A 24,132-nucleotide genomic window follows, 5' to 3' on the forward strand; every position below is an offset into this window, starting at 1 on the left:
GTAGGTATTAGATAATAGATACTATTGAAAGTGAAACTAAAGAGGATCTTTCAAATGGTCCTTCGCCGACATTGGCATCTTCTTCACTGGCTGGTGCAGGATGACGTCACTCCTGCACATGCACAAGAGGCCATCATTCAAGCACGCAAAGACCTTCCTTGCGTTGTAAGCTGAGCTGCACAGCTCAGTTTAGAGTGCCAGAAAGGACAGCGATCATGCAGGTGGGGTATTTTATTGCAGAAGAGACATTGTGGCTACTTTCCCAAATACAGTGAGGGAAGGGATGGGATTGTGCATTACCAGGGGTGGCAACCTGAATGCATGAAGTAAACAGTATGCCACATCCTAATGGAAAGTATTGGAACTTGTGTGAAAATATGGACTTTATAGGCACATATATAAAAGATATCAAAATGTATTCATACACAAGAACAACATACAATTTAAAAAGGAGGAAAACATTAATGACATTTACATGAAAAATATAAAAAAAAAACATAAACCCTAATAGCAACTACGGTCATGTAGCCAAATCCCTTAAAGGGATAATGATAGATACCAAAAGCCCCTCGGGGGATGTCGGCGTGGCCGCGATGCTATATGGTGGTAATAGGAGTATTAGCTCGACACAGTTTCACGATGCGATCGCTTCTTCAGGAGCATAACTCACCACTGAACTTTGTAAAGGCTGGTAGATAAAGATGGTTGTTGCGTACAATGTGGATCCGACCAGGAATAAGGTATGGCCAGCTAAGCTGACAACTGTATTTTTAAATATTATTAGGGTTTATGTTTTTTTTTTATATTTGTGCCTATAAAGTCCATATTTTCACACCTAGTTCCTAATACAGTGGGACCATAAAGAATTAACGTAGCCACCCTCTAAAATGAAGTTGGATTTGGAGAACTCTGAGTGCAATTAAAGGTATTTTATTGAATTAGGAATACATACTTCAATGAAATGTTTACCTTTGTAGACCAGAGTTTAGTGTAACTTTGATTTACAAACCTTAACATAACCATGATCTTTGCCATATTTTATCTCTGGAAGAAACTATAACAATGTTCTTACCAAAATTGTCCAAACTGAGTCATTTTAGGGAAATTATACATGCATATATAATATCATACATAAATTATACATAATATGAAAAGAAATCTGATCTCAGTCTTACTGTAATGCCAGAAGGTTACAAAAAAATTATAAATATGCGGATTCATAAGCTTGGACACCAATATATAGAAATCATTTACCAGTTGATTAAAAAGGGTTGTAGGAGTATTCTGTGACAGCGGAGGTAAAGTAAGTAATGAAAGTGTTTCCATAGGAACAATTCCCAATTTAACCTTCTAATACGCACTAAAATAATTACAGTTACAATCTGATTGGTTGTTATAGACATTAGAACACAAGCATGTATAGTGTCTTTTCTATAGCTCCTTAATTTATTATGATTATTTTTTATGTATCCTTTATTTATTAACCCATAATGATTTGTAATTGCTATGTGAGGGATGTGCTCTGGATTCATTTTTTATATGTATATATGGGCTACCTTACCGCAACATAGTTTAACATTTGTTATATTGCACATTAAGACACGTGCATTAACTCACTGCAACTGAATGCTTACGTTTGAACGGACCCTTATAGTAGTTTATTACATTGCAGCAATCTCAGAGGACTACAGAAAACCTCTCTGCTATGCAATGGATAAAGAGGGGATAAGGTGTTTTGTAGTCCTGTCTTAGGGTGACCATGCTGCTTCACCAGAGAGAGTAGCGTAGGTAAGTGTTGTCTTCCTAGGACAGGGAGTGAATTACTGTTAGGATGAGTAAAAACAAAGGATAAAAGACTAAAAAAAAAAAAGTAAAGTAATTCAGCCACCACTGGACTGGTAAACTGCAATATACTACATTTTTGTTCTTGGTATTTGATAAGCCATGCACACTGGGTGTTTAGCTGTAGGCAGGGGGGCACATGTTTGCCATCCAGCCCTGCTGCCCTGTTTTATGGTCATTCACTGCACTCAATGCGAATGCCCATAAAACAAACATCTTGCATTCCAGTCATTCATCCTTGCAACGTACTGCATTAAATGTAAGTTAGGGGCACGACCCATCTGCAGCAGCTTTATTTAGCACCCTTACATGTTATTTTATTTGATATCATTTTTTATATAATTGCATATATTACTTTCTAGTGTCTATTACTGTTTGGTGAACACAGATTTGAGTGTGTATATACACAATAGGATTGTTATACATAGCGTGGCACATATTTTGATTTGGAAGAACATCTGTACCCCAATGTCTTCTACAGAGAGTGAACCTGGAAGCAACCAGCTCTGAGCCCTTCCTGGTTTAGGGCTGTCAAAATTAAAAGCCAAGTAAACAGCGGATTTAGCACAATCTTTACTAGATTGACTACTTACTTGACTGGAGCAGAAGGCAGAAGAGACATTAAGGGTTGAATAGATCCCTGATATCTTTAAAGGTGTATCTATGACCTGCCCAGTGCTATCACATATGGGGCTTGTTACCCTCCTTATTATGTATTAATGAAGTAAGGTGGGAAAAAAAAGTGTTAAACAAGTAAAATTAAAATATATTTACCATACTGTCCAAGGTTTCAGTCAATATACGAGCAGCATTGGGGATAAAGATATAATATTAATCAAGGAGCAAGGGTGAATCCGCGCTTAGGATGAGAAATTAAAAACTTGGCTGCAGCCCACTTCAAAATATAGCACTAAAAAGGGTTATATGGTAGATATATAGAAAAGAGGGGAAGTGATTGGCGCTGCCAGTAAGGGGTGTATCAAAAATTGTGTGGCATAAAGTGTCGGAGGTTACTACTCAATGCTCTGTAACCAGTCTGGTGTACAGACTGAACTCACACTGGTGTGGGATAAAGGGAGAGATAGGTGGCATGTGCAATACATATACATAGATAGGGATCACGTCACTTAAAATTTATATCATATAAAACATAAATCAGCAGTACATATAATTTACATAAAAACATAAAATCATGTGCAATATGTGCAATAAAGTGCCAAGTGATGAATATATGAATAGGTATGTGAAACGCTAGAAAAAATAATAATAAATAACCATGAATGGTATAAAAGTGCTGAGTGCTATTGAAAAATTGATCTAACAGATCAATTAGAATAAAGAATATATATATATAGATAAATAAAGTAAGATGAATCGAACCACCTAAAGTGCAAAAACTTCACACAATCATGTGTGACAAAACCGTAGAGATAAAAATTAACAGTTGATTGGAAAGGTCACTGAGAAAAAATATATAAAACCGCAAATTAATTATAGTACAAAAAAAGTGCAAGATCATATAGGTGCAATATAGCCAAAAAATATTCTTAAAAACTTGAATTGAGGATGCTATAAAAATACAGAAAAAAATACACAAAAAATAAAAAATAAAAATATATATGATGTGCAGAGAGTCCCAAGTAATATAAATAAGTGCAGAGTCCACAAGTTTAAAAAGGTGCTCTTTTTTGAGGTGACACGGAGTGGATGTATACGTGAGGAATCGAGTGCTCCCCTTCCAGTAGATCCCGCGCTTACCAGAGCTAGGTCCCCCAACAGGGGTGAATCGCAGGTCGATAATCGGGATCGCTCCCATATAGCAGGGGTCCGGACCCTGTTCCTCTTTAATGATTCCTCCTGCCCCGGTCACTCTCCAGAGCAGTTATAAAGGACTTAAACCGACATCAGTACTCCAGGGGTAATTTTAAGGGCAATTCCAGGACATGTATGGAAAATTGCCTCATATAGTGAAGGATCGTTTTCTTAAATTCCTTTATTTATTATAAAAATCAGGTACTCACATTGGTAGAGTCAAACAAGCATGTCCGCCTGGCTTAGGAACCGCAACTTCCTCTCTCGCAGGATGTATCCGGAACGCCGTGCGTTCCACTCGCCGGATATGCGTCCCAAGCTGACAGACCAAAAGGCGGAAGTGATGTGATTACGCTCTCGATGCGTTTCGTCACACTGACGTCATCTACGCTACTCTCAATGATGTCAGTGTGACGAAACGCGTCGAGAGCCTAACCACATCACTTCCGCCTTTTGGTCTGTCAGCTTGGGACGCATATCCGGTGGGTGGAACGCATGGCAACGTATACAACCCCTGCTGTATGGGAGCGATCCCTATTATCGACCTGCGATTCACCCCTGTTGGGGGACCTAGCTCTGGTAAGCGCGGGATCTACTGGAAGGGGAGCACTCGATTCCTTACGTATACATCCACTCAGTGTCACCTCAAAAAAGAGCACCTTATCAAACTTGTGGACTCTGCACTTATTTATATTACTTGGGACTCTCTGCACATCATATATATTTTTATTTTTTGTGTATTTTTTTGTGTATTTTTATAGCATCCTCAATTCAAGTTTTTAAGAATATTTTTTGGCTATATTGCAGCTATTTGATCTTGCACTTATTTGTACTATAATTCATTTGCGGTTTTATATATTTTTTCTCAGTGACCTTTCCAATCAACTGTATATTCTTATCTCTACGGTTTTGTCACACATGATTGTGTTTAGTTTTTGCACTTTAGGTGGTTCGATTCGTCTTACTTTATTTATTTATCTATATATATTCTTTATTCTAATTGATCTGTTAGATCAATTTTTCACTGGCACTCAGCACTTTTATACCATTCATGGTTATTTGTTATTATTTTTTCTAGCGTTTCACATACCTATTCATATATTCATCACTTGGCACTTTATTGCACATATTGCACATGATTTTATGTTTTTATGTAAATGATATGTACTGCTGATTTATGTTTTATATGATATCAATTTTAAGTGACGTGATACCTATCTATATATATATATATATATTGCACATGCCACCTATCTCTCCCTTTATCCCACACCAGTGTGAGTTCAGTCTGTACACCAGACTGGTTACAGAGCATTGAGTAGTAACCTCTGACACTTTATTCCACACAATTGTTGATACACCCCTTACTGGCAGCGCCAATCACTTCCCCTCTTTTCTATAAAGATAGAATATTAACCTTCTAAGACAGCGCAAGAATCACACCAAAAAATTTGACATATTGAGTATCATCATGCTGTGGGAGTGAGAAAAATGTCCCTCATTTATTGTTAACTGGATAACTCTAATAGCTTTTAAAGTAACTCCCGCTGATAATTTTTGGTACTGTAATTGTTCACCCTTTTGTGGAAGCATGTCATTTTGAGCCTTGACGTATTTGGTATCTATTTACTCAACAAAACATCATCTTTTATTACATACAAAATTCGGAGATTATATCGTGCTTGTGTGCACTAAAATCCATTTTAGTGTATTTTTTTATACTAAAAATATATATTTGATAAATATCACGCAACACAAAAACTCAACTACCATATTTTTTTTCTATAGGGCCTCTGCTTTCAGAAAAAATATAATGTTTTGAGATTGTAAGGAATTTTCTAGCAAAAAATGCAGATTTTAATATGCGTGTAAAAAAAATGAAAAAATCGATCTGGTAGAAAAAGATTTAATTTGTGTCGTTTATATCTACCCAGAGTTCAGCTTTTATCTGAAAAACTGTGTATGCATTTAGGACTGCAGAATTTGCTTTAGCGATATTCTAATGGGTCAGGGATTGATGCAAATGATTTTACAAATTCCATAATACTGTGGGCATATGCTGGTTCTCTGTACATGGCATTAAATGAAATTACTTGGTCATAAACAGCATATTTATAACCTTGGTCTGACACAAAAGACTGCAGTACGTCACATGTATTTAAAATGTAAGTTTAAGTTTTTTAGAGAAAGTTAACACCCTACATCCTCCCACTGGTCCCCACTACTTACCTCCATGGGTAATGAGCTGTCTGTGCCAATGCAGTCAGTGTAGTGGTCCGGGATTTGAAATCCCCGCTCTTCTCCCCCTTCTTTCTGCAGGGCTTCTGGGACTGATCTAATTGCCCAGCACCGGCACAGGGCATTGCTTTGATTTGTCCTGGCAGTGATACAGAAAGAAGGAGAATAGCGGGGATCTCAAATCCCCAGACCGCCACACCAACTGCATGGGCACTGGCAGCTCATCACCCATGGAGGCAAGACAGCAAGGACAGGGGGTGGGAAGTGGGGAGTGGCGAGGGTGTACGGTGTTGGTTAACCCTTTACTTTTTTCTGAGAAGGTGAATTAACCCTATAACTTCTACAAGTGTATTTCATTTATTCTTAGAGAATACCATGTTGTTTCATGTGTCTGTAGTACAGTAGTTAATCTCTTCCAGACCACCCCATGCATGTATACTGTGGAAGGGTGGCCCTCCTGTGCAAAATCACGTACCTGTACATGATTACTGGTTCCAGATCTGGGGCGTACATGTGTGTCCGCGGCGACCCGCTCCCACTGTGATTGGACACAGCAGGAGTCAATCGGCAGGTCCGACGGACCCAATGTTCTCCGACACCCCGCGATCGTTCCCAAGAGGGGCAGAACGGCAGTCTTCCTATGTAAACAAGGCAGATCGCCGTTCTGTTACCGGGGAAGATGGAGATTCTGTGCTTCTGCTAAGCAGGAACACGGATCTTTGTCTTCCCCCAGTCAAAGCAAATCCCCCACAGTTAGAAAGCACTCCCAAGGAACAGATTTAACTCCTTAATCACCCCTGATGTTAACCCCTTCCCTGCCAGTGTCATTACTACAGTGCATTTTTTAGCACTGATCACTGTACTGGTGTCACTGGTCCCCAAAAAGTGTCACTTACCCGTGTCAGATTTGTCTACCCCAATGTCGCAGTCCCACTAAAAAACACTGATTGCCCCCATTACTAGTAGAAAACACTTAAAAAAAATTAAAATTACATAAATCTATCCCATAGTTTGCAGACGTTATAACTTTGCCGCAAATATAAAAATATACGCTTATTGGGACTTGTTTTTTACCAAAAATGTAGCAGAATAGAAACTGATGAAGAAATTAGGTTTTTTTTTATTTTTTTTTATTGGATATGTTTTATAGCATAAAGTAAAAAATATTGTTTATTCAAAACCAGAATGTAATATTCAGTAATCAAAGACCCTCCAGTTCCTGTAATGATGCACAAAGCACAAAATAATTCTTAGATAATACAGTTCTTATATCTCTGGAGCTTACCTTTATTCCTTGGTTTCCTGTCAATCCAGTCACCAATCAAAGCTCCAAATATCAATACAGAGCCAGCCACCACTAAGCCAAATACAGCTGTTAGTAGCAGGTTATGTCCATACAACTCAATGAGGAACACCGAGATGGCAAAATGCCACATGCGATCCCCCTAATAGAAGAATACAGAACAAATAACAGTGTTACTAGGTAACTCCATACACCTCTTCCCAGGATGCTGAGATCCATTCATACTCCAACTGTGCCCTGAGATTAAAATCCCCATTGCATTGCATTTGTCTAATATGTTAAGAAAAATGATTTTAAAGTGTTAGTTGTTTGTAGTTTATACCAAAATGTTATAAATTCTACTTCTTATAAATGATCCATGCCACAGTTTTTAAAATAAAAATATATAAGGCCAACATTGTGGCCAAATAATTAGCAATAAAGGTCTGCACACCACTATTACCAGCATTATTTTTCAAACAACAATGTTAGTATTTTTAAATTGTATTTTAACTGCCTTACTTTTATGTACAGTTTTGTCACTGTATTTTTTAGATTTTTTCATAGATTAACTGAAAACGATAATTTTGCCTTTTGTACGGTTCTCTTGGTTATGTTGCACCTCAAAATTTTCTGCTGTATTCTTACTTTTTGCAGAAGAATTTCTACAAAGTTTGATTTTTTTTGTACTTACAGTGCCTGGAAAAAGTATTCATACCCCTTGAAACTTTCCACATTTTGTCATGTTACCACCAAAAACATAAATGTATTTTATTAGGATTTTATGTGATAGACCAACACAAAGTAGTTCATAATTGTGAAGTGGAAGGAAAATGATAAATGTTTTTCAAAATATTTTACATATAAATATTTAAACAGTGTGGCGTGCGTTTGTATTTAGCCCCCCTGAGACAATACTTTGTAGAACCACCTTTCACTGGAATTACAGGTGTAAGTTTTTTGGGGTATGTTTCTACCAGCTTTGCACATCTATTGAGTGAAATCTTTGTCCAGTCTTCTTTGCAAAATAGCTTAGGATTGCCACAGATTCTCAATTGGATTTAGGTCTGGACTTTGACTGGACCATTCTAACACATGAATATGCTTTGATCGAAACCATTCCATTGTAGCTCTGGCTGTATGTTTAGGGTCATTGTCCTGCTAAAAGGTGAACCTCCACCCCAGTCTCAAGTCTATAGACGTTTTCTTCTAAGATTGTCCTGTATTTGGCTCCATCCATCTTCCCATCAATGACCAGCTTCCCTGTTCATGCTAAAGAAAAGCATCCCCACAACATGATGCTGCCACAACCATAATTCACAGTGGTGATGGTATGTTCAGGGTGATGTACAGTGTTAGTTTTTCACATAGCATTTTGCTTTTAGGCCAAAAAGTTTGATTTTGTTCTCATCTGACCAGAGCACCTTCTTCCACATGTTTGATGTGTCCTCCACATGGCTTCTTGCAAACTACAAACAGAACATCTTATGGCATTCTTTCAACAATGTCTTTCTTCTTGCCACTCCATAAAGGCCAGATTAGTGGAGTGCACGACTAATAGTTATTCTGTGGACAGATTCTCCCAGCTGAGCTATGGATCTCTGCAGCTCCTCCAGAGTTACCATGGGCCTCTTGGCTGCTTCTCTGATTAATGCTCTCCTTGCCCAGCCTGTCAGTTTAGGGGGACGGCCATGTCTTGGTAGGTTTGCAGTTGTGCCATACTCTTTCCATTTTCAGACGATGGATTGAACAGTGCTACATGAGTCGTTCAAACCTTGGGATATTTTTTTTATAACTTAAGCCTGCTTTGAACTTCTAAACAACTTCATCCCTGACTGGTCTGGTGTGTTTCTTGGCCTTCATGATGCTTTTTGTTCACCAAGGTTCTCTAACAAACCACTGAGGGCCTCACAGAACAGTTGTGTTTATACCAAGATTAAATTACACAGAGGTGGAATCTATTTACTAATTAGGTGACTTCTGAAGGCAATTGGTTCCACTAAATTTTAGTTAGAGGTGTCAGAGTAAAAGGGGGCTGAATACAAATGCATGCAACACTTTTCATGCATTTACAGTATTTGTAAAAAATGTTGAAAACCATTTATCATTTTCCTTCCACTTTACAATTATGTGCCACTTTGTGTAGGTCTATCACATAAAATCCTAAAAAAAAAAAACATACTTTTTTGGCTGTAACATGACAAAATGTGGAAAATTTCAAAGGGTATAAATACTTTTTCAAGGCACTGTATATGCAAACATAAAAAAAAAAAAATCCAATAAAAATATTGAACAAGAAAACCCTTTTTGTATTGATGTACTGTGCTCTGAGATTTCTTAAATTTTTATACCTCTGTATTTCAGTTTTTGAGTTGGCGTACGGTTTTCTTTGTAGCAGATGTTTTGTCTATATACCATTTACAAATATTTTGAGCAAGCACACCACATCCAAAGAATGGCTTTGCAATAAAGTTGTATTCAACATTTATAGAAGCGCTGTAGTACAAAGGGGTGAAAGAACCTCCTGCCCAAAAGAAAAGGGGTTATTTGGGGTTTTTCGCCTCTTTTTTTCACTAGCATTTGGCTCTGCTCTTTTTCACACTTTATTCCTTATAACTAAGGCAGCCCATAAAAGATTCAGTTTTTTTTCCATTTAACCTGCCCTTGCTGAATTGGCCAATTTTCAATCCATGTACACTATATTGTCAAAAGTATTTGGACGCCTGCCTTTACACACACATGAACTTTAATGACATCCCAGTCTTAGTCCGTAGGGTTCAGTATTGAGTTGGCCCACTCTTTGCAGCTATAACAGCTTCAGCTCTTCTGGGAATATAAAATTCTCCTTGAATGTGGTATGCTTACTTACTGTATTGATTTACAAAGCTTTGGACAAGCCAGATATTTTATTTGAACAAAATAGTATGAGAAGACATTAAATACTCCTTAGGACTAAATTTAAGTATAACGAGTTTAATAAATATATTATTTTGTTTTATTGTTATTGTAGAGCAAAAAATTATGTACTGACTTGAAGCTGTATGATATCCTTCAGAGCAATACATACAGGGATAGATTGGAATAGAATTTTAATTTATGTGCAAGGTACCTCTTATTTATAAATAAATATAAAATAAATAAATAAATGATATTCATTAGCAATGATTTTACCACTTATGTTTAAAAAAACATAGGTGGTAAAAATGTTAAATGTTAAAAATGTTTAAAAAACACGTATGTTTTTTGTACTTTTTAATTATTTTACTGTAATTCCGATTTACGGTTTCAAAAGTTGTAAATGATGACACTACTAGAAAAAAAATGACCTTACCCATATTGACAATGCACAGCTTACATAGACAAGAAACCTTGGTCCCATCAGATAGTTTACCGCTGGACCTGGCAACAAATCAAAAACAGATATAAAGCTAACTGCTGGATGCCCAGTAAGATGACATAACATTTTTTAACAATCAAATATATCATTTCTATATGAGGTTAGCAGAGAGTGAACTGGCAGCAATGGCAGAGACGCAGTAGGGACACAGGCCAAAAATAATCAGCCCAGACCAGGAGCTGAGTGCTGCAGTAAGAAGCCACATCTAACAAGTTCATGTACAGCAAAATTAATTGATGAGAGACTGCAAGCATTTTGTGCACAGCTGTATTTAACTGTTCCAAGCTATACATAATGCTTAACTAGCCAGTGGAGCCAGACGATGCATTATACATAATTGCTCATCTCTGTTGGACATGGTGCTACAGCTGTCTTCATGGATTACAGGCCCATTTGTACTGCTGAAAATTCCCATCATTTATACATATATTATACTATCACTATAATGCAGAGAACACCAGTAAACTGTACATGGATAGATTATAAAGTAAGCTATATTTACGGTGAATTTTTGATCTCCTAACTATTTTTTAAAAAATGCTGAATTAAAATCCACACCATGTATCTCTTTATAGACTTGTACTTCCACAGGTTAAAATTTGTGACTGATTTTTGCTTTTAAATGTCATACATCCCTTTTTCCCTCAGTATGTTCAGTGTTCCTGCTCTCAGGTTGCAGTGTTCTGTTCTGACAGAGCTAAGTAACAGCCATACCCCTCGCACCAAGTGTCCTCACATAGACTTGCCTTGTAAAGGAAGAGAGGAGAATGTCAGACCAGTTCTGTTACTTATCAATGATTACTAAGAGCACTGAGTCTGACCAACTGCTGTAACAGGAAAGGTAAGACTAAGCAGAGTCAGTACAGGAATCATTGTTTGCAGGCAGCATGGTACCTTATAATACGTAGACCTTAGGCTACATGCACACAGATGTATTAACAATCTCATTTATGCTTGATCTTTTTTTCCAAGAGCTGGCAGAGAAATCCAGCATACAAAAATGTTTAGTCTGGCGCATATTTATGTGCATTGTTGTGCATATTTGTGTTCGTCAATGTGCACAAGACATACGCATGTAATTCCATTATAGTGGCTACAATATTCATTTGATCTAGACACTAGACTGAAATTGCATGATTATGAGCTTATACGTGTAGCACCTTCAAGGGTGCAACTAGTGTAGGTAAAGTTATTTGGTTGACTCATGGTAGTTGTGTGAGTCTGTAATTAGGTCAAAATACTCCAGGTCAGGTTAAATTACTCTACAGGGCAGGTCTCTGGCACCTTTTTCTGGTTCTAGAAAATTGGAGAAGCTTCTGTAAGTTAGTAAGCTGAGGCCAGGAGGTCCTGATATGCTTGAGGGAATCTGCCAAATCTCCAGGCAGAGAGCACTGGCAGGGTGGGTGGGTCAGGCCTTAAATATGGTGGAGCCTGAGCAGCAGGGGGGGTCGGGTGAATGGTAGTGTGCTGAGGTTACTGTTATGAGGCCTGGGAGGGGACCCTGGGGCTGGGGGCCTCTGCCTTCAGGCTGGGAACTGAGGAATGAAAGGAGAGGTAGAGAGGAATCTCCATTACCTTTGGGTCTTGTGCAGAAGACACTTGAGCTGGCATTGGAAAATCTGAATCGCAGGAGGCCTGAACAGAAGTTTTGCCCAGTGCAGCGGGGAGCAAAGAAAAATGTGAGTACCTCAGCACACCCAGGGGCATACAAGGGGAGAGACTGCCAGATGTAACATACTTTCCAGGGATAGCGTTGAGCTAAATCCCTTGTCCCGGGGCATTCTTTGGAGAAGTCTGGTGAGCTGCTAGTCAAGGCAGCCAGGTGGGCTGCTAGTTCCTGCAAGTGTCAGAACGGCGTGAGGTTCTACTAAAGAGGCATCATACTCCTGCCTACAGTTTGGGATCCTGTGCTACTTCATTAAAGGGGACTGAGAGCTCCTGGTTCATAAAGAACTCTGTCACTGATCCATCGAGATGCGTTTATTCCAGAGGGAGTAAAGTCATTTTTTTGGTGTACACGGAGAAGGAAGTTTGTCCTCATCTATTCTTCCTCAAGTTAAGTTAGGCATCCCATAATCCCGATTCCCTATCCAAGTTGTTTCCCCAAATAAAACAACAAAAACAAGCCCATGGACTGATTACTTGTACAGTATCTGGATGAAAGTTGGAAATGCATTTTTTTTTTTTTTTTTTACTGAACTTGATCAAATTAGAAAAAAATGTGTTTTACACTTCAGAAGTATGACACCGAAAAATGATTATTTTTAAACCCTGACCAATGCATAGTCAATTTTATTGTAAAGGTGAACTAACCCTTTAAATCCATAATTATCATAAACCTGTCATAAGAAAAGCATGTCATTTACTTTTGCTAACTCCATCTCTTAAAGCTAGTTTTTTGGGATTTAATGCTGACCACCTTACTTTAATTCTTTGGCCTGAAACACGTATGCAGGTAAAAACTTTTCTCAGAGTTTTCTGATTGTATACATTTTCCTGTTTAGTAGCTCAATATATTGAAGCCAGTGACATAACAATCAGCCAACTAAAATGTACCTTTTACAATGAAATCACTGCACTACTCACAAAAAATAAATAAATATGATATACAATTCTATATGAAAAAAAAAACTGTCATCTTGCCGCTACTCACTGACATGCGTTCCCACACCAAATGTGTATAAAAAGGAAGAGAGTAGGAACTTTTACAAAGTGAAGGGAATTGTTCCCTTTGACACAGACAGCAATACAAATCTTACAGAGGTTCCAATCTTTCCCAATTCCAAACATAAAATGTTTTTCCAATACAGACACTTTAATTTATTTATTTTATTTATTTCAGGTACTTATATAGCGCTGTCAATTTACGCAGTGCTTTACATATACAATGTACTTTCACATCAGTCTCTGCCCTCAGGGAGCGTACAATCTAAGGTCTCTAACTCACATAAATACACAGTAGGGCCAATTTTTTTTTTATACAGGATCCAATTAACCTACCAGCATGTCTTTGGAGTATGGGAGGAAACCGGAATACCCGGAGGAAACCCACGCAGGCACAGGGAGAACATGCAAACTCCAGGCAGGTAGTGTCGTGGTTGGGATTCGAACCAGCGACCCTCTTGCTGCTAGGTGAATGTGCTAACCACTACACCACTGTACCGCCCATAATGTAATAGGCATTCTTCCCCCTGACCACCTATGTAATAGGGCCTATCTCCCACTGTTCACAAGTGTAAGGGAACCTTCTCCCAACGACCAGCAGTGAAGGAGATCCTCTGTCCTATCACCACCAGTATAATGGAGACCTTCTCCCAATTACCCCAGTGTAATGGGGCCCTTCTTTCACTGAGCATTTCACTGACACACTGACCACCAATGGGAGGGTCTATGTTTGTTTTCTGCCCAACATTATTTATTTAATTTCATTATCATCATTTTTTATATACAGTGTCTCACAAAAGTGAGTACACCCCTCACATTTTTGTAAATATTTTATTATACCTTTTCATGTGACAACACTGAAGAAATGACACTTTGCTACAATGTAAAGTAGTGAGTGTACAGCTTGTATAACAGTGTAAATTTGCTGTCCCCTCAAAATAACTCAAAACACAGCCATTAATGTCTAAACCGCTGGCAACAAAAGTGAGTAGACCCCGAAGTGAAAATGTCCTGATTGGGCCCAAAGTGTTAATATTTTGTGTGGCCACCATTATTTTCCAGCACGCCCTTAACCCTCTTGGGCATGGAGTTCACCAGAGCTTCACAGGTTGCCACTGGAGTCCTCTTCCTTTCCTCTATGACAACATCACGGAGCTGGTGGATGTTAGAGGCCTTGTGCTCCTCCACCTTTTGTTTGAAGATGCCCCACAGATGCTCAATAGAGTTTAGATCTGGAGACATGATTGACCACTCCATCACCTTTACCCTCAGCTTCTTTAGCAAGGCAGTGGTCCTCTTGTAGGTGTGTTTGGGATCGTTATCACATTGGGATACTGCCCTGCGGCCCAGTTTCCGAAGAGAGGGTATCATGCTCTGCTTCAGTATGTCACAGTACATGTTGGCATTCATGGTTCCCTCAATGAACTGTAGCTCCCCAGTTCCAGCAGCACTCATGCAGCCCCAGACCATGACACTCCCACCACCATGCTTGACTGTAGGCAAGACAAACGTGTCTTTGTACTCCTTGCCTGGTTGCTGCCACACACACTTGACACCATATGAACCAATAAGTTTATCTTGGTCTCATCAGACCACAGGACATTGTTCCAGTAATTGATGTCCTTAGTTTGCTTGTCTTCAGAAAACTGTTTGCGGGCTTTCTTGTGCATCATCTTTAGAAGAGGCTTCCTTCTGGGACGACAGCAATGCAGACCAATTTGCTTCAAACAGTGTCCCAGTGAAAGTACACTTGCGCCGGGTGGTATTAATAAAAAATTAGACTTGGGAGGTTTTATTAGCAATTATTGATATCTATCAATTGATTTTAATATAGTGATTTCTATATTTTTACGATTGATTATTTGTCACATGTTTCTAGTAATCATAAGAATTTTAGATAACTTTTACCAACCTATTCATTATGTGTTAGACCCACCCTTTTATATAGAGGGTATTTTAACATGTATAAATATTACTTTTTTAATATTAATATATATCATGTGGTAGACCCACCCAATTAGATAGGGAGTATTTAATGTATAGGCAATAAACTTATAAATTGCTTGCTCTTTTAGCATTAATATATAGGTATTTACTGCAAATAATCAAACAATACATATAGACGCATTAATAGGACAGGATTCATAACTCTATCAAGGGTACATCAATATTGTGTTTATAGATTTTTTGTGGAGATCGTGGTGGTGGGGTGAGAATGAACTGACAGCCATTTTCGTCCGATGCATTGAAAAAAATCACAAAAAAAAATGGTGGCGCCCATAGAGCTACAAGAAAATGGCGCCCGCTATTCAGTATATAAAAAGACACACAGCCTATCGTCCAATCATATCCCTCTGAGGAAGACACGAGGTCCCTGTGTCGTCACACATAGGGGAGGGGCACGGACGGAGCACTGCACACACTGACAGGCAGCAGGTGGAGGCAGGTGGCTAGAGGCTGACCAGTGATTCTACTACACCACTATGATACAGTTTCTGATACTGGATTGCTATTGATAGATTGGTGTACTAACAGCACCAACAGTATGTGAGTAAATGAATTGCTTTTATCTAATACATTAAAAAAAAAAAAAAAGGGTTTCAGCACTATTGAGTTTCCTTTCCCCTCTGAATGATATCATCACTGTTTGCTACAAAGAGCGATCCCTGAGAGAGGATCCCCACTTGGGGGGATTGGAAGATTGTTCCTAGCCTAGGAAGGCACTAAGGGTTTTCTGACTAAGCTTAATCGCAAGGTCGCATAAATTGAGGTGAGGACAAAGCCACAAGAGGGTGCACGGTTCTAGGTGTACTTTCACTGGGACACTGTTTGAAGCACATCGTCACTTTGTATTTTTGTGAGGTTGATATTGGCATGTCTACAGCACTACTGGCACTTTTTGGAGAAAGGATTGTTCATGACAGCACTTTATATTTATATGGACTTTTTTCACTGCACAATATAGTTATTTAGGCATTTTTCTATGTAATATAGATGTATGCTCCTACATTTGTTATTTAGCACATATTCATACGTTGGAGGTTTACGTATATTTCAAGCACTTTATTGCACAGTAAAAATATACCCTATATTTATATTTATTGCGTGCCATTATTTGGGATTATTTGCTCACACATATGAGATAGTGGAGTGCCCGCAGCATTAATTTTTACACATCATGGTTTCTCGCAGGACTATATATATATATATATATATATATATATATATATATATATATATATATATATATATATACACGCAGACCAATTTGATGCAGTGTGCGGCGTATGATCTGAGCACTGACAGACTGACTCCCCCTTCAACCTCTGCAGCAATGCTGGCAGCATTCATACGTCTATTTCTCAATTTGGACATTTTCACTTAGGGGTGTACTCACTTCTGTTGCCAGCAGTTTAGACATGAGTGGCTGTGTGTTGAGTTATTTTGAGGGGACATCAAATTTACACTGTTATACAAGCTGTACTCTCACTACTTTACATTGTAAGTCATTGTCAACAGTGTAATTTCTTCAGTGTTGTCACTTGAAAAGATATAATAAAATATTTACAAAAATGTGAGGGGTGTACTCAAATTTGTATTGTGAACAGCGATCTGTCGGTTCAGACAGATAGTAAAGTAAAAGCAGCACATATTACACACATTGATCACTGTATTAGTGTCACTATTAATGTGATTGTCAAGTGTCATTAAATGTCAGCTAGCCAATCAGGAGAAAAAGGGGTGGGGGTGGGTCAGGCCTCTGTGTCTGAATGGACAAAGAGAGCTGTGACTCGGCTTGGGTCCCCTCATAGCAAGCTGCTTGCAGCGGGGTAAGTATAACATGTTTGTTGTTTTTATAGAAAAAAAAAATGAGACTTGACGATCACATTAATAGTGACACTAATACAGTGATCAATGTGTGTAATATGTGCTGCTTTTACTTTACTATCTGTCTGAACCGACAGATCGCTGTTCACAATACAAATTTGAGTACACCCCTCACATTTTTGTAAATATTTTATTATATCTTTTCAAGTGACAACACTGAAGAAATTACACTGTTGACAATGACTTACAATGTAAAGTAGTGAGTGTACAGCTTGTATAACAGTGTAAATTTGCTGTCCCCGTAACTCAACACACGCCACTAATGTCTAAACTGCTGGCAACAGAAGTGAGTACACCTCTAAGTGAAAATGTCCAAATTGGGCCCCATTAACCATTTTCCCTCCCTGGTGTCATGTGACTCATTAGTGTTACAAGTTCTCAGATGTAAATGGGAAGTGGGTGTGTTAAATTTGGTGTTATCGCTCTCACTCTCTCATATTGGTCACAGGAAGTTCAACATGGCACCTCATGTCAAAGAACTCTCTGAGGATCTGAAAAAAAGAATTAGTGCTCTACATAAAGATGGTCTAGGCTATAAGAAGATTGCCAAGACCCTAAAACTGAGCTGCAGCACGGTGGCCAAGACCATACAGCAGTTTAACAGGACAGGTTCCACTCAGAACAGGCCTCGCCATGGTCGACCAAAGTAGTTGAGTGCACATGCTCAGCATCATATCCAGAGGTTGTCTTTGAGAAATAGACGTATGAATGCTGCCAGCATTGCTGCAGAGGTTGAAGGGGGGGTCAGTCTGTCAGTGCTCAGATCATACGCCGCACACTGCATCAAATTGGTCTGCATGTATATATATATATATATATATATATATATATATATAGTCCTGCGAGAAACCATGATGTGTAAAAATTAATGCTGCAGGCACTCCACTATCTCATATGTGTGAGCAAATAATCCCAAATAATGGCACGCAATAAATATAAATATAGGGTATATTTTTACTGTGCAATAAAGTGCTTGAAATATACATAAACATCCAATGTATGAATATGTGCTAAATAACAAATGTAGGATCATACATCTATATTACATATAAAAATGCCTAAATGACTATATTGTGCAGTGAATTGGATATTCTTTGCAAAGTGAGACTTTACCTAATTTTCTAAACTCTGGAGCAACTGCACTTGCAGTGTACAGTATTTTTGCCTTTAGTAAATCAACCTCATTGTATTCTGACAGAGGGGACTCTCCGCTGTACCAGTACACTTATCAGCGGCTGCAGTCCATGGGCTGCAGTCACTTATCAAGAAAAATTCCAATAACCTCATTCAACATAAGTCGATTGTTAGCCCAACTTCTGTTGTGTGGGAGTGGCCACGCATGGGCCATCAGCCCATCTCTGCTGAACTAATGGGTTCAGCTGCCATGGACCAAAGAAAAATACTATCATAACCATTTATGCTTAAATTCAAATAAAATCATTGAAGCATTAGCAGCACTCAGGCGGTGTATTATACACCATATGCATCCAAACAGTTCAGGGTTATTGCACAACGTGATCAATGCAAATGATAGTAGTAAAGTAGCTCCACTCTAAAATCTTGAAAGGGCTAGAGATGATCGAACCAAACAGCCCCTTCACCACACCCGTGAGAACCTGTCCCTTTGGGAGTTACACCTACCAGACCCTTAAGAATGATCGCCTTTGGATAATATCCTAATCACACGAGGTCTCCCTAGAACTCAGATCCTTCTTCGATCACAGTATTTCTCATATTAAAAATAAGTAGGTCACATAGCGTAATCCTGTTAAGACATTTTATTCCCCATAGTCCCCCTTAAAATTACACTTACAAAGGTAAAAAACAATTCTGGCATAAATATATCACATAACGACTGCTCAGCACACACATCTCTCTCACTGGTCTCTGGTTCTCCCCTGAACACAGCGATTCCCGGGTAGAGGTCAAGTATGTTAGCCGTCAAAGAAACTGCGTGGTTACGCCCAAACGCGTTCTGTCATTACGTCTTCATCAGCGGGGGTCATAATGAAATGTTTGATTTATATATTATTTCATGTGCACTGGTAGTGGTGATTTATTTGCCTTTTTTTTGTAAAGAAAAACACCAGGTACTGGGTATAGAAGAGCTTGAGACTCACAACAATGTGGGTATTTGTTGATTGACCCAGCAATGTTACATGGAGTGTAGTCCTCAGCCTTGTGCAAGCCTCAACTGGAAAGAATCTTAGGCCAGCCATAGACAGAGCGATTTTATTTCTGTTTGATTCCCCCATTAACACAGTCAATATTGATGGGGGAATCCCTCCTGCCGAGCCATTGTGTTCTCCGGATGGGATGGGGCTGGAGAAGCCGTCCCCGCTGGGATAACACAGTGATTATTGCTAGCGGCTATAACAGCTGCTTGCGATTATCGCATGTAAAATCTGATAAGCTGATTGTACTATCTATTCATTTGGGTACATTCAGGATGCCCATAGATGGTACAACTTTACAAAGAGGTTACTTTCTTCCATTTCAATAGCTGTATGTGGCAGTGGAGAAGGAAAGGAAAGGAAAGATGAGCATGTGCTGCTGGGGAGGGGAGGGGGGGGGGTGTGAATTAAAGCAAACCTGTTGCTTTTTCCCACATGACAAAAGCACAGGTTTGCTTTGCTAAGCCAGCTAAAAGTAGGCGCTGCAAAAATGTTGCAACATCAGAAACACCAGTTTTATTGCAGTCAACTCTCTTAAGACCAAGAGATAGATTTAAAACGTATGCATTGCTTAAAAACTCTTAAGACTAAATATCTTAAGCCTCGTACACACTATCAGATTATCGAACGATCTTGCCGATTTTTGTTGCATGCTAGTCTCATATCGAAAGTGAAGAGGTTACTTTCTTATGAAAATTCCCATATGACAAAATTCTACTTCAGAAGTGATGTCATGTGTTGAATTGTTTTGTATGCGTTCTTTCGTTTCTGAGCATGCCTAGTCTTGCTCTTACGATTTTTTTCGTACGAAAACTGTACTAATTAAACGAAAATCGGACATTCTGTTGAGGTACGATAAAAACTTCATAGCCTGCACATCCAGATTTTGTCATCCGAAAATTCGTAATCGGCTGTCGAAAGCACTATGCTAACAATCCGAAAATCGGCAGATCGTTCGTCGGACGAAATTTTACTTCCGATTTTCGTATCGTGTGTATGGGCCTTTAAGCTGGATACACATTATACAATGTTCTTTAGATTTTTTCCTTTAGATTTGCCAAAACCACATAATGAGGTCAAACCTAAACACTTTCAACTTATATGCAATCAGTTAGATCCTTGCATTGCATACTTGAAAGTAAATCTAAAGGGAATCGAAACAACAAAAGTTGTATAGTGTGTATCCAATTTTAGGCAGGCCATACATAGAGCAAATTTCCTTTGTGTAACCATGGTTTGCAGGGAAGAAATTTGCTTGGTTCCCCCATCAACGGTTCCCCCATCAACACATACAGTGTTAATGCAGGAATCCCTCCTGCCAGGCCATTGGCCTCTCCCAACGGGGGAGGGCAGGGAAAGCCATCCTCGTCGGGAGAAGACAGTGACTATTGCTAGACGCTAGCGATAATACTGGGATCGATTGATCAACTTGGTACATTCAGCCTGCTCATAAACAGTTCAAATCTCTGCCAGTTCTTGCTGAAGCGGTCGAGATTTAAACTGTGTATGGCCTGCCTTAAGCTGGCCATGGATGTTTAATTTTTAAAAACAAATGGAATTCCCCCACCCACACAATCAAGGCAAATAGATGAATCCTTCCCACTGTGGCATTGTATTCTCACAGCAGGACTCTCTGCTGTCAGAATAAACTCATCAGCAGCTGCAGTCAGCTGATCAAGAATCATTTTCCAACAAGCCCATTCAACAGAAGTGGGTCTAACGATCAAATTCTGTTAAACAGGCACAGCTAAGCATTAATCGAAATTCCCTGCTGAATCGGTCGAATTCCATTCCATCTATGGTCAGTTTAGGAGATAGATTAAAAATGTATACATTGCTTAAAAATCCCATTCTCTTATAAAACCAGGGCCGGCCCTACCATGGGTCCCACTGGGTCCATTGGACCCAGGCAGCACTTTGAGAGGGGCAGCAAATTGATGCCCAAGATTTCTTTTCCCAGCAGTTTTGTGTGTCATCAGTTTGCAGCACATTATGGGCGCAATTTCCCCATCTCATACTGTCGCCCGTAGTACAAACGGATGAGTATGAGGAGGCGGAGGGTCTCCTCTGGGGAACATTCCTTATGTGATTGTGGTGTGCGCAATGACGTCAGACATTCAGACAAACTAAGTAATACTGGAGTTTGTGGTGTGGAATTGAATATAATGGTATGTCATATAATTGTGCATGTAGACAAGGTGCTGTTGCATATAAATCTAACTTCCTGATAAATTAAATTTCAGTTTTAATTATCATGATATAATATAAAATAAAATCGTGTGGGCCTTTTGGTGGGCGTGATTTTTTTTTTGGGGGGGGGGCAGCATTTAATTTTGGACCCAGGCAGCACAATGTCTTGGGCCAGCCCTTTACACACATATGATTTTCTTTCCTATGGTTACCCCCTATGACTGCCCATACTCCACTGCAGAATTGCACATTATGTCACTCATTGTTGATAACCTATAAAATGGCATAAATAATGGTTAATATGAGCAATGCCTATTAATGACTCCACTGTTCCAGGCCAAATATCAATTTAAATTATTGAAATGCTAAAACAGTTTTTATTAAATATTTACCAAGTACTTTCTTCTTGTCTTCAGCTTGGGTGGTAGGGAGCTGCCCTTGTGTCCTTTCATCTCCCGGACCCTCTATTTCTTCTAATTCTTCCAGCATTGCAGATCACTATATAAAAGTAAACACCCCATTCAATTTTCATGCAGTTTAAAGAACACAGAGCAGACACAGCTGAGAAAATGTATTTAGGCTTAGGAAATTGTATGTGCATTGTGGACTTATTAGTATAACAATATCAGCCATTTATGGGCATTCACATAAAAAGAAATCTAACAAAATACATTAACTTCAAAACATATTTGTGACCTTGTGTCTTCGCTCTTTCAGAGGAACATTACAGGCAAACAGAACACAAATTTATTGCTAATGTAGATTTATAACAAACTTTACAAACATCCTTTCTAAATGAAAAAAGGAATATAATATTTTACCTCTGTACACTTATATTTAGTAATACACATCTGGGAAATGGACGTGTACAAACCCCTAAACCCAAAAAACTATATACTAGATCTGTGTAGTCACATACTAGTTAACTAGATTTTATTTTCAGAATAACTGGACAAGATCCCAAACAAAATCCCAGTAGTTTGGATCAAAGAAAATGAAAATCTGTTAAAATACAATGTTATATCGACTTATAACAAACTATCCAAGTCTCTACCATACACAGCACTTAAAAAGAAAGAACGCTCTTCCGGTGGTACTTACCATAAGCAGGCAGATTCAGTACTCTCATGTGTCCAAATGTGATTTTTCAAACTGTCACCGAAAACAGTTTGATAATTGGAGAGAAGCCCTCCCAGGCATGGAAAGATGAAATTTTCCAAAAAAAAAAAGAAGGTGAAGAAAAAGAAAAAAAGAGATGAGATCACTTTATGAAACTTACATGGACACTTGCTAATATGTACCCCATTGTGTAAAAATGCTGGAGGTGCAAATGTTTCATGTTTGTTGTGAAAAGGAGAGCCAGCACTTTCTGTCACACGTGACAGGCTAGTACAATGTGCTGTATCTGGGGTCATTCTGAGCTATGGGAATGCAGTGTGGCTGGAGACAGGCTATGCATTAGGCAGCCTGGGATTTCATTTATGCAACACAATGGGGGTTAGTGAGCTGGCTTGAAGCACGCAATCACTGAATTATAGGGGGGCTCTCGTACTCTACTGCATTTGCTGCTACTACGTCACTCACACAGAGGTTTACCAGCAGTATGAGACCTATAATCAGTGCTTTGAAAGTATTTTTTTTTTAATTGAACAGTTTTTCCAGGGTCTAATATAAAATTCAATTAATCACAAATAATCAAAGTGACAAGTGTTTGAAGTTTTAGATTGGCTTCTCATTTTGCAACTAAATGTTAAAATCTTGAAGTTGACCAGTTAGTTTTAAAAGTAACATTAAGAAAATGTTAAAGTAAAAAAATATATATGTATACAGTACTGTGCAAACGTTTTAGGCAGGTATGAAGAAATGCTGTAAAATAAGAATGATTTAAAAATACATATTTCAATTTTTTATCTTCATCAATTTAAAAAATGTAAAAAATTTGGTATGACTACCGTTTTGCTTAAAACCAGCATCTATTCTTACACTTGCACACTTTGTACACTTGCACAGTCAGGGATTTCATATAATTAGAGTCAGGTATATGATTAACCAATTATACTGAGCAGGTGCAAATGATCATCAATTTCATATGTAGGTTGAAACAGTAATTAAATTAAACAGAAAGAGCTGTGTAGGAGGCTTAAAACTGGCCTGAGGAACAGCCAAATTCTGCTACTAAAGGCCCGTACACACGATAAGAAAATCTCTAGGGAAAATTCGTCCGACGACCAATCTGCCTATTTTCGAATTGTTAGTATGGTGCTTTTGACAGCCAACTCCGACTTTTCGGCTGACAAAATCCTGATGTGCAGGCTATAAAATTTTTGTTGTCCATAATACGATGTTCGATTTTCATCTCATTAGTACAGATTTCGACAGAAAAAAAAAAGAGCAAGACTAGGCATGCTCAGAGAGAAAGAACACATACAAAGCAATCCAGCACATGACATCACTTCTGAAATAGAATTCTGTCGTACAGGAAAATTCGTATGAAAAAAACCTCTTCACTTTCCACATTAGACTAGCATGCCACAAAAACGGACGACAGATCGTTCGATAATCTGATCGTGTGTACGGGGCTTTAGGTGAGATTGTGGAAGACAGTTTTATGTCACAGGTATAACTGCGGCGGGCGGTCGTAAAGT

The 24,132-nt window shown here is 38.7% G+C and overlaps 1 protein-coding gene across 1 annotated transcript in view; it reads right to left on the bottom strand.

The window, feature by feature from the left end:
* LOC309556152 (ferroportin-like) overlaps positions 1-22,923 on the bottom strand; it is a 61,271-nt gene extending 38,348 nt beyond the window's left edge. The window contains exons 1-4 of the mRNA XM_082258512.1: positions 22,589-22,923; positions 21,880-21,985; positions 10,506-10,573; positions 7,178-7,337 (exon numbers count right to left, since the gene is read on the bottom strand). Coding sequence (XP_082114638.1) covers positions 7,178-7,337; positions 10,506-10,573; positions 21,880-21,976 — 325 coding nt within the window. The 5' untranslated portion in view covers positions 21,977-21,985; positions 22,589-22,923. The remainder of the gene's footprint in view (positions 1-7,177; positions 7,338-10,505; positions 10,574-21,879; positions 21,986-22,588) is intronic.
* Positions 22,924-24,132: the final 1,209 nt, after the last annotated feature.

Source organism: Pelophylax lessonae (assembly GCF_965119305.1).
Source record: "Pelophylax lessonae genome assembly, chromosome: 5".
Classification (NCBI taxonomy): Eukaryota; Metazoa; Chordata; class Amphibia; order Anura; family Ranidae; genus Pelophylax; species Pelophylax lessonae.